This window comes from Indicator indicator, chromosome 12 (assembly GCF_027791375.1).
Source record: "Indicator indicator isolate 239-I01 chromosome 12, UM_Iind_1.1, whole genome shotgun sequence".
Lineage (NCBI taxonomy): Eukaryota > Metazoa > Chordata > Aves > Piciformes > Indicatoridae > Indicator > Indicator indicator.
In genome coordinates, this window is record NC_072021.1 from 6,460,417 (window position 1) to 6,472,560 (window position 12,144).

The following is a 12,144-nucleotide window of genomic DNA, read 5'->3' on the forward strand; positions in this document are numbered from 1 at the left end:
TGAAATGTGCTACTGTACATTGACAGAACTGCACCTGCTATCAGAGCTGAGCCTCTGCACAAGCTTTTGTGTCCAGGCCATTTTGATTTCAGAGTCTGGATGAGTACAGTTGAGTTTCCTTAGGAGCCCCTGCCCACAGTTGGGAGAATGTCAGCACTTCATTCTGCACCCAGCTTCCTAGAGCCTAGTTCTTGTTGGGTATTGGGGCCATGGTGGCCAGAAGCAGTCTGTGCGCTTGACCCAACCATAGAAAAGTCTCAGTTATTTTTCTTCCAATAAGACCAATTGCTTTTTCTATATGGTTTGTGAAATTTTATTGTAATCTTTATTTTAATGTGTAATTGCAAGTGTAGTGGGAAAGCTGAAGGCAATCCTGTTCTCCCCAAGGCTCTTACAAGATGGTGACTCAGGCAATGTACAGAGCTGCAGATCTTCAGATCCTATAGTTTCAAAAGAAATCTGAAAAGGAAACAAATTTTGAAGAAGGCTTGTCACTTGTTGAAAAATTGCTGCCTACAAACTCGGGTTTTGGATAGTAAGAAAGGGATGAGGTCAGTCAGGGCAGTGCTTTTCCCCCTTTTTAAAGATGTGAAACCTGCTCGTCTCACCGCAATTACAGTTTTCTTTCCCATTTTCAGTACGCTTCCATCTTCCCATGCATACTTACCACAGCCATGACCTGACCCCATAAGGAGGCTTTCAGGAAGCTATCCACAACAAACCTAACTGGAGGATGCTTACATCAGGTTTACTCAGATCAGGCTTTCCTTTGATTTTGGATTTTTTGGCTTCATCTCTGCTGGAAGTGCTTTGCAAGTTCCCTCTTAACATATGCACCATTCTTGCAGGCCAATCTGCCCCTGCTGCAGCGGGAGCTGCTGCACTGTGCAAGGCTAGCCAAGCAGAACCCAGCCCAGTACCTCGCCCAGCACGAACAGCTGCTTCTGGATGCCAGCACCACCTCACCTGTTGACTCCTCAGAGCTGCTTCTCGATGTGAACGAAAACGGGAAGAGGCGAACTCCAGACAGGTGAGCACCACCGTGCTGTGCACACCCTGCTCACAAATGTCCAACGGGACAAATGTGCTGAGCTCCACTAGCAAGAGGAGAGTGTAGGGGTGAGTGCCTGGGAGGAACTGGGATATGTTCCCTGGTTTGCAGGTCTTGCCTTCATTACAGCTTTGCAGCAGCTGGATTGCCTTTGCTTATGTGTGTATACAATCATAGCATAGATTGGGTTGCTAAGAACATTTAAAGGTCACTTTAAAAGGGTATCTACTCCAGGGACATCTTTAACTAGACCAGGTTTCTCAGAGCCCCATCCAACCTGCCTTTTAGTGTTTCCAGAGATGGGGCATCTAGCACCTCCCTGGGCAACCAGTTCCAGTGTTTCACCACCCTCGCTGTAAAAAATGCTTTCTTTAGCTCTAGTCAAAGTCTCCCTACTTTAACTTCAAAACCATCGCCCCTTGTCCAGTTGCAAGAGGCCTTGCATCTGCAGGATGGATACATGGATATATAGCTCCTTCCACATGTATATCTCAAAAGTATATAAATGCATTATGTGCACAGTGATTCAGGCAGGAAACTCACCTGAAGACATACTGTGGTCACACCCACACAGAAGTAGCGCTGTCCAGCCAGTAGTCTGCTATATGCTGTGTGGTATTTCTGTGTAGCACAGTGATGGGCAGCAGATCAGTTCCATATGCAATCCTTTGTATTTGAGATTTTGTTGGACTAAACAGTAAATACAGGGAAAATGGCTTAGGCACTCCTTGGGAAGTACAAGGCAATCTCCAGAGTGCAAGTTTTGAGCCCTTCTGCTGTGCCATGTTTGCATAACCACCTATCTAATATGCATCAGGATATTTCTTCCAAACAGTATGTGGTGGGTTCACTGAAAATGTTCACTGGAAATGTTCACTAAAATCTGGTTTGTTGTAGAGCTGAGGAGAAGCCCATGCATGAGCAGGATAAGTGAGTGGGTGTGTGTTAAGTACAGTAGTTTTAGGGGTGTGAGTCAATTTCCTTACTTGAATAAAGTTCTTTGTTTAGTGTTAGAAGAAAATGCTCTTGTGGTTATTTATTTTTAACTGTCTTCCCAGGATAGTGTTAGAAATTCTGGCTAACATATATATTGTACCTTTGGGAGGCCCAAAGACTAGATTTTTCATAGGCTTGTTTGCATGGATTTTGTAGGGTGGAACTTTTATAATGCTGTTCTGCCAAAAAATGCAGAGGTGCTCTTGAAATTTGGAAGTCTCTGATTGTGAGCCATTGCCTTTGGCTTCACAACTGAAGTCTCTCTTAGGCTGTGTCCAGCTGAAGGAGTCTTCAGCTTCTCTTGAGGTATTAATGAAGCTTTTGGGATGAGGGGTAGACAGTTTAACTTCTAGCGTTGTAGGTAAGATCCTGTGCTTGGATTCCTGGGATCCTAGGTGGGGACTGTAATGTGGGATGTCCCACTGGTGTGCGTGCTCTGAGGTGACAAAGCTAGCAACTGCCAGCCTCTGTAGACTGCTGCTTGAAATTAGACTCCTTAGTTTGGAGGAAGTGGCGTTTCAGAAAACCCCATCCTTTTTTTGACTCAAAAATTCTTTGCTCCCATGAAACACCTGGAAAGAGATTGTCCAGCTCTCCCATTGCTGTGGTGCCTTGAGTTTTAAAATATGCTGGGTTTTTTTTCCAGTTTCAAACAACCCTGACACTGGTTAGTCACAACTGCTTTTCTTTTGACTGTGATTAAAGCTTTACAGTGGAGTTCAGTGGAGAGGTCTTGTGCACTCAATAGCCTTATAACTATAGTTTTAGTAAAAAGAATAAGATCCTGTTGGAAAGGTTCTTAAATTTACTGCATGGGAGTTCACATAGCTTTTGATTTGGATAATGTAAGTAAATCAACCACAAAAAACTGTCCTCAGAGTCAGAGCATGCCTAGACCGAGTAGTGAAACCAAATACTTGTCTGGCTTTACACTCTCTCTATATATTAATTATTTTAATTGTTTACAGTGAAGCAGGAGGAAACATCTGGAAACAGATATACCTTTTGTTTAGATATTTAAGTAGTTTTCAAATGTACTAATAAAAATACAAAGGAAAATATGAGGCATCCTTCCTTTAAGAAGGGGGGTGTTGCTGTGATTCGGTTCCATCAGAAGATGGAAAAAAGTGACTAAAAGGCAACAGATGATAGCAAGCTGTGTGGTCTGGTTGACAGCACTGGAGGGAGAGACTTGGACAGGCTTGAGAGGTGGGCCCAAGCCAAACTCATGAAGTTCAACACAGCCAAGTGCAAGGTCCTGCACCTGGGGTGGGGCAACCCAAGCATAAATACAGTCTAGCCAAGGAGTAGCTGGAGAGCAGCCTGGAGGAGAAGGACTTGCAGGTGTTAGTTGGTGACAAACTCCCCAGGAGCCATCAATGGTCACTGGCAGACCAGGGGGCAGCTGTGTGCTGGGCTGCATCCAAAGCAGGGAGAGCAGCAGTACAGGGAGGGGATTCTGCCCCTCTGCTCTGCTCTGCTCAGACCCCACATGGAGTACTGTGTCCCAAAGGGGAATGGAACTCCTGGAGCAGGTGTAGAGGGAGGGCCATGGAGATGATCAGAGAACTGGAGAACCTCCCTTATGGGGACAGGATGTGAAACTTGGGGCTGCTCAGCTTGGAGAAGAGAAGGCTCTGGGGAGAACTTGCAGCAGCCTTCCAGTAGCTGAAGGGGGCTACAAGAAAGCTGGGAAGAGACTTGTTACAAGGGCTTGTAGTGATAGGATGAGAGGGAATGGATTGAAGCTTGGGGAGGACAGACTGAGATTGAAGATTAGGAAGAAATCCTTTAGAGTCAGGGTGGGGAGGCACTGGAACAGGTTGCTCAGGAAGGTCATGGATGTCCCTTATCTGGAGGTGTTCAGGACCAGGTTGGATGAGGACTTGAGCAACCTGGTCTAGTGGAAGGTGTCCCTGCCCATGGAAGGGAGGTTGGAACTGGGTGATCTTTAGGGTCCCTTCCAACCTTAACCCATTCTATGAATTTATGAATCTTTCCAGAGGAACTAAATGCAGTTATAATAATTCTTTTTGGAGATATGTCTCTCAGTAAATTGCAGTGTCTTTCTCACTTGCCAAGGGTTATAATATATGTGCATGTATGTAAGATAGATATAGATATAGATCTATATATACATATATAGATAGATAGATATAAAATATATATAATTTTAGATTTAGATATTTTTATATAGCTAGATATAGGTATGATACAGTTGTGGTTGTGTGTGTATACCTAATTTATACATATATATATAAGAAATAGATATACACACATTTTTCCATATTTGCATTTTTCTTTCAAGTCACAGGTCACTGCATCTCGTTGGCTCTAGTGGAGGCAAAACACACCAAGAGATGAGGCAAAGGAAGTGGAGTGTGTGTGTTTCACATATCCACATCCACCTTTTGATTTTTTTTTGTTGAAGAGAATCCACACACAGCAATATTTTCTACTTACATTTTCAGAGCCTTTTTTTTTTTTTGCATGTGCATTTTCCAGTTCTGGTTTTTAGCTGCATATCCAAGCCTACTGTATGTGAGGTTTTATAGAGCAATCTGACAGCAGAGCTTCGTGTTTTACTGAATGTTTTCTTGGTGCATATGGTCTGACACGGATGAGCAGCCACGGTGAGATTTTGGAGTCTATTAAAGTAGCTCATTAAAAAGATCAATCTGTTTCTGTAATAACACTGGGAACCATCAGTCACTGCAAGAGAGAAAAAGTGACACCTGAGGAGACAACACATTTTAGTAATTTGTTCATGGCATGTCATGAACAAAAGCCTTCACTATATTTTGTTTGCAACTTTTGCATTCCACTGTTGTAAAGCAAAGAAACTTAGACTAATGTGAGGTTTTATTTTGGTGAATGAATGCTTAGTTATAAAAAAACTTAATTTCAAATACATTAACCACTAAAGACTTTTTGCTAATTAGCCATCTTTGGGGCTTCTTGGAGAGGGGTCTATGGCATTATGACCATGTTGCATAGTGACTTTGAATTTACAGAACTTACAGAATCAACCAGGTTGGAAAAGATCTCAGAGATCATCAAGTCCAACCTATTACCTAATACCTAACACCTCATGACAACTAAACCATGGGTCCAAGTGCCACATCCAAGCTTTTTTTTCCAATACCTCGAGGGATGGTGACTCCACCACCTCCCTGAGCAGCACATTCCATGGCCAATTACTCTTTCTGGGAAGAACTTTATCCTCACCTTGGGTCTAACCTTCCTCTGATGCAGCTTGAGACTGTGTCCTCTTGTTCTGCCCCTGGTTGCCTGGGAGAAGAGACCAACCCCCACCTGGCTACGACCTCCTTTCAGGTAGTTGTAGAGAGCAATAAGGCCACTCTGGAGCCTCCTCTTCTCCAGGCTAAGCACCCCCAGCTCCCTCAGCCTCTCCTCACAGGACTGTGCTCCAGACCCCTCCCCAGCCTCGTTGCCCTTCTCTGGACACATTCAGGTATCTCAATGTCCTTCTTAAATTGAGGAGCCCAGAACTGGACACATTTATGACAGCTGCCTACAAAGTAGACATAGGATAGCAAAAAATTGTTTAGAATAGCTCTGATTTTGATTGAGTGGTTGTGATTGTTTTGTGACTTTAATATGTGCTGTGCTTGCTCTAACTGTCGCACACCAACAAGAAATTCATGTCAAAGGTACTTGGGCACAGATACCAACTCCAGTAATTGTGTTGGGTGAATCTTACTTGGAGAAGCTTCTCCTCCTCTCAATACAGTGAAGGATGCTCACAGCTCTTACAGCTATGCTCTTTGTAAGCTATGTGTAATTATGAGGAATTTTAAAAGAATTTTCTTCATATGAACTGTTAGCAAGGCAATATCAATCTTTTCTGTTAGACAACGGTATAAACAAAATAAGTATTTTATTCCAACTTTGGTTGGCCATCAAGACTTTCTTGGTGGAAATCCAATTTAAATCAAAGCATCTTGCACAAACAGCATATGAACAGCTTTGCCTCCTTCCTGCAAGCTGACGTTAGTGTTCTTAGAAATTGGTGAAATGCTTTTGATCAAGTGAAGACTTCCCACTCAAGGCAGTTTTGCATGGTCATAAATTGCAATAACTTAAAACTGAAATCATAACTTGCAAACAACTTACAGTCTGATAAATGGGCACAGGTTAATGACTGTTGTCTATTCTATTGTCTTTAAATCATGGCTCCAAGTAACATGACCCATAGCTGAAGGAGCCCATCTTTATCATGTTGCCACTTTTCCCAACAACAGAGCTGATTTGGGTGCCTATCAAGGAAAATGCAAGCAGCAGGAGCAAGAAAAACAAGAAAATGTGTCAGTTAGGCTTCCTACATATTTGGTGTCAGGCATCCTGGGAAATGCTGCTGTGCTGAGGGAATGAGACCTGGAGGAAGGAGTAGGACTGAAATCAGAAGCAGAGTAATAGTGGGTTGACTTCAAGGCACCTAAGTGATGTCACTCTTGAGTACTTTGTCTATTATTGCTATTTTCAATAGATATAGCTGCAGTAAATTTGCCAGTGATTCCTGTTCTGATGAGACTTTGGAATTTGATACATTTTTATATGTTTTATATTCTTGCTGGCAATGGCAAGATCTTACTTTGAGCCTCTCTTCCAGTAGATATTATCAGAGATTTGGCTTCATCCTTTCTCTCATTGACGTTAAAGGAGAACCTATTGAAGGGCAACAATTAATACATTGAGTGTTTCTCCACAGACAGTCCCCTGGGGATGGTTTGTGGGGGAGGGTCTGTGAAGGGCAGTTGGTTTTAGCAGCAGACAAACATGAAAATTAGATCAAACTTACCTTCTTGACAGCCACAAAAATGTTGTTATTACTAGGAAGATAGATTGTGCCATCTGCAAACTGTGAAGGAGAGAGTTCTCTTTAAAAAAGGCTGGCATATATCAGCTGTTTAATAGAGGTTGCTGGAAGAAAAGATTCTCCTGCAGCAGTTATTCTACCCAGTAAGCTTTCTGTTCAAAGCTAACATTTTGTAGGTTTGGTTTATTCCACTAATCAAAAAAACCCCCACATGTGAGTGAAATGAAGCTTCCCTAAAAGGAGTTGTGAACCTGCTGAAGTAATGAGTTCAGCGTGAGATGCAGATTCACAGGCAGAGGTGCAAAGTAGAAACAGCTGATTATTAATTGAATTAACGAGTATCTATAATGTAAAAAACTGCCCTTGTCCCTGATAACTCCTCCTTGTTGCCTGAGCATAAATCTTATAAGAGTAATGAGGTGAGAAATCTTGAATTTTATTGAGTACTTGAGTCTAACCACATCTCCCTACAAAATTAATGACAGTCACAACACCTTCAACTGCAGTAGCCCAGATGGTACAAGAATCTCTGAAGGAAGCATTTCTCATCATCTAGAGTCATTCTTGCCCAAAGCCTCAGCGTGACATTGATCTTGATGGGATCTCATCCAGTCACTAGGTGTAGTTGAGCCTCAGTACACTTAAACACTACTTTAAGACTGTAGCAGGAATTTCTCAGCCCCTAGCTTCAACTATCAGTTGATTGTTTCAGCTTTGCAATTGCAGCTGTATCCATCCCACCAGCCCCTGGCTTCAGTGAAGGCTGTTTGCTTTGCAGCCCAGCTCTGTAAGCCCTCCAAAGGAAGGCTCACCTCGTAGTGCTTCTGAAATGACAGGGAGTGCTGGAGAAGGTGAACATGTCCTTTGTGTCCTTTCAACAAGCAGTGTTGTGAAATGTCCTGCAACACCACACACTTGGAGCAAAGTGAAGGAACAAGCTTCATTTCCTGAAGCTGCACGTGTACGCAGGGCTGTGTGTTCCTGAGCAGCTCTGCTAAGTGACTTAAAGTTTCTTTGTTTTGTTTTTCAGAACCAAAGAAAATGGCTTTGACAGAGAGCCTTTGCACTCAGAGCATCCAAGCAAGCGGCCCTGCACTATTAGCCCAGGCCAGCGGTACAGTCCAAATAATGGCTTATCTTATCAGCCCAATGGTCTGCCTCATCCCACCCCACCTCCTCCTCAGCATTATCGTTTGGATGATATGGCCATTGCCCACCACTACAGGGACTCATACAGACACCCCAATCACAGGGACCTCAGGGACAGAAACAGACCTATGGGTAAGGCATGGTGATTTTCTACATAGTCTTTTTAGGTTTGTTTTTTCCTTGCAGTTACGTTTTGTGTTGTGAACAGGAGGGGATTTACTGATTAAATACCCCTGCCATTCAGGTGTAGCCTTTATAGCTCTTTGTCCATCTAGCTGCTTCTAGTGGCCTTATTTCAGATTTGTATTTGTAAACATGAGTTGAATATTACCTTTACTACATTTTAAAGCAAGGGAGTCAGAAGGAGGAGAAATCTGTGCTTTCACAGCTGCGTAGGTGGCATGGACACTGTTAGGCAAGGATAGGTAGAGCTTTTTGGGTTTTTTTCTTCTAAGGCCATATTTGTGACAATAACAACATTAATACAGCTTGATTTCAGCCTAGACTAGAGGAAAGTTGCTAGTGTTTTGTGTGTAACATCTCGAGTACAATGCAGTGTGGGGGTGTCTGCAGAGGATGCAAACAGCAGGAGCATCGACCACACCCCACGAGGCACGGTTGGTTTAATGGGGTGCCTGATGCTTTTGGATTTGCCTAGCTTGCTTCACATCTGCACTTACTATTCTTCCTTGTTTAAAACAAATCTTCAATAGAGAGGAACATTTACAAATATTTAGCATCTGTATAGTGGAGGCTAAACAAAGAGCAAGTGTCAGTTTCTGCTGAGTGTTGATAATAAATACTGGTGTGGTTGTATCATGTTGTCAACTGCTCTGATAGATGTGCTACATTTTAACCACATGTTGTTTAAACATCTGTGAAGGAATGAACCCTTCATGATGCTCTGTTGGCATGGTAGTAATTACTGCATTTAGTGAAATAACATTGAGTTTAGACCAATATTTTTTTCAATTCTGAAGTACAGCTAGTATTCAGCATACCAAGTTATCAAAGAATTGTCTTGCTGCCTTCTGCAAGTGGTGCAAATGAGAAATTATATATTGGATTCAATGTCTTATATATGTTATGATTGTATATATTCAAAGAGTGTTGTTGTGCCAGTTTTTGAGAGGTCATCTTGCAACCTACAGAATTGAAGATATTAAATTCAGTAGAACAATAGCATCTTGTATGTGGAAAAGTGCTAAAGAGAACTTAGAGCAAAGGTTTTAAACATCCATTTATTTTTGTGGTGGCACTTCCTGATGACAGAACAGATAATGTATGATGTGTTTGTCTGATAGGTTCTTTTCCCCCACCCCTTTTCCCCCCTTGCTCTGAGGACTCCCAATATTGTAAATATGATTTGCTCCTTTTTGTCAGGGTTGCATGGCACACGTCAAGAAGAAATGATTGATCACAGGCTAACAGACAGAGAATGGGCAGAAGAGTGGAAACACCTTGACCACGTAAGGGCTAAATGTACTCTTCTGTGTAATTGTCCCAAAGAAGCTCTGCTGAGATAGGAAATTAGTTTTTCCTTTGAAACAAATCTGAGTCCTAGGACAAGTCTTGAAAAAGTTGGTGATGAAATCAGCTTCTCCCAGCGCTTGCTGTTAAGTGTCTACTGCAGTATCCTAACTATTACAGGCTGCCAAAAGAGGAATGGTTGCTGCTCTGCAAAGCCTGGATCTAGGAGAAAGTGGATTGTTCTTTGAATTTTTTACCTCTTATAACATTTGTTAGCTATCAGTTCTAGAGCAAATCTCCTGGCCTCTGTGGGGCCGCAGTCTGTTCAGTCTTTCCCTCCTTTTCCCCAGAAATCTCTCTCTGCAGAGTTTAGGATCACTGGTGAAACAGGCAGGGATTGTCATTCTTCAGACAAGATTAGAAATGTTCAGCTCTATCTGAGACAGCAGGGAGAGTCCTTCCTTTACCATTACTCAGCACATGAATGTTTCCTTGGGTTTTCTGTCAGTTAATGAATGAAATGTTCTGTTGCTTCTCTGCCCCACCCACTGCTGTGAGTAGCTGTTAAACTGCATAATGGACATGGTGGAAAAAACGAGGAGATCTCTCACTGTCCTACGGCGATGTCAAGAAGCAGACCGAGAGGAGCTCAATTACTGGATACGGCGGTACAGTGATGCAGAGGATTTAAAAAAAGGTGGTAACAGCAGCAGTAGTCATTCCAGACAGCAGAGCCCAGTGAATCCAGATCCAGTTACATTAGGTACAGTATCCTTATTCAAATTGTTTACCTATCCTCTTTCATCTCAGCCGAGTTATTTGTTCTTGAGATTCTTGTTCCATGATAGCAGTGACGTAGTCTCTGTTGACTCCTGAATTAAATAGAACTCTTGTGCCCTGATAGTCATGTTTACATGTGCAATGGCTTGGGGTTTGGGGTGATTTGGTAAATTGCTTTCTACTCAGCAGTGTCTAAAAGTGACGTGGTGGAAGGACAGACTGTCATGTAGGGATGGCAGTGCACTGAGGTGTGCACTTACTCCCCATCCCTTCCATCTCTCTCACTTGTCTGCTCAATTAAGGAAACATGTGGGTGTTCCTGGATTGTTTAGCACTGTGAAGCCAAGGGCTTTCACCTGCTTGGATCAAATCACCTACCTTGAAAGTTGTGTTTCTAAGGAAATGAAGAGAAATAGAAAGAGATGGGAGTATTTATATGGAAATATAAAGTACTTAGCTGTACTTGCTTTCTATATAAGAAAGAAACAATGTCTAGGATGCCCACAGTCATGCTCACATGATCCTCCTAGGTCTGTGTTCAGTGCTGCAGCCTACACAGCTGTGTCTGAGCTAGTTTGAATGCTGTTCACTGTGTAAATGGAGCCACTCAGGGTTTGGCTAAAGCTGCAGAGCCACTTATGAGGAGCAGATCAAGCAGTTGGACTTCTACCCCCTTCAGACCTTCATGGTCACGCTGGCATGATACTTCACACAACTACTCTAAGACAACTCAACTGTGTTAAAACAAGCTTTTAATCTGTGGGCTTTCTGTGATTTATTAATAAGCTGGTCTGTTTCTGCCCCATTCCCCACTTCCATGGCAGGCATGATAAAGAAACACACAGCTCAGTGATGTTTTTTTATTGTTCTCTGCTCTTTTGAAGAGAACAGCAAACTACAATTGCTTGTATAATATTTATCTTTAATAATAGAAATTGTGCATATCAAATGCCATCTACTCAAAACCACCAGAAACTGTGGTCATTAGTAGAACTGCATGTGTGTGCTATTTTGCAACCATGTTAATTAAGACCTATGTTTTCCTTTTCTCCTTAAGAATAACTTTCTAAATCTAAAACTTACTTAATTACAAATAGAAAAAAAGAAAACCAAATCCAATACTCTCTTCATCTTCCTCATGGTAAATCTCTAGAGTTGTCACTGTAAAATTTAGTGTCTCTTCATAACAAACAAAACTTTTGTGTATGTGTGCGTGTGTGTGAGAGAGAGAAGATCTGAGCCAACGGCTCTACAAATGATCTTAAATCAGTGAAAGGAAGGGTTATGGAAATGGCTATTCCCAACTTCATTAATAAAGTCTAGTCCCTAGAGGAGCCCTCCTCAGAAAGGAGCATTGCTTGTAACCAGGAGTAATATAAATAATTAAATAATAATAATATTGTAATGAAATAAAAATAAAAAATAATAAAATAAATAATAAACAACAAAATGTAATATAAAGGAAGACTCCTAAATAGGCCATCCGAAATGTTGATCCTATCTGCAGCTTCACCAATACCACTTTTGAGGAAGTCCCTGGATCAAAAGTGGTGCCAGCCTTATGTAGTAAAGCTGTGATGCAAACAGAACCAGTCCGTGGTGCTTGCATGTAGAGGCAAAGAGACCTGAAGAAATTGAGTTTTTATAATTACCCCAAAGAAACTGAAACTCAAGGCATTCATCAAAACAGTGCAATCCAGGAAAAATAAGAACCAGAACAGCAGCAACAGAAGATAAAATGAAGATCCAACATACAATTAGATCCTATTTTATTTGTGTCTTTGTTAAGATAAATTATTGGAAACAGCAAAGTCTGATAGCTTAAAAAGATGTTGGGTGGCATAGCCTTCAGCATTAG

General features: G+C 41.9%; 1 protein-coding gene across 1 annotated transcript in view; it reads left to right on the forward strand.

The window, feature by feature from the left end:
• Positions 1-12,144, forward strand: part of RUNX1T1 (RUNX1 partner transcriptional co-repressor 1) — a 92,947-nt gene that overhangs the window by 60,140 nt on the left and 20,663 nt on the right. The window contains exons 5-8 of the mRNA XM_054385510.1: positions 849-1,030; positions 7,918-8,168; positions 9,420-9,505; positions 10,068-10,269. Of these exons, the coding sequence (XP_054241485.1) occupies positions 849-1,030; positions 7,918-8,168; positions 9,420-9,505; positions 10,068-10,269 (721 nt within the window). The remainder of the gene's footprint in view (positions 1-848; positions 1,031-7,917; positions 8,169-9,419; positions 9,506-10,067; positions 10,270-12,144) is intronic.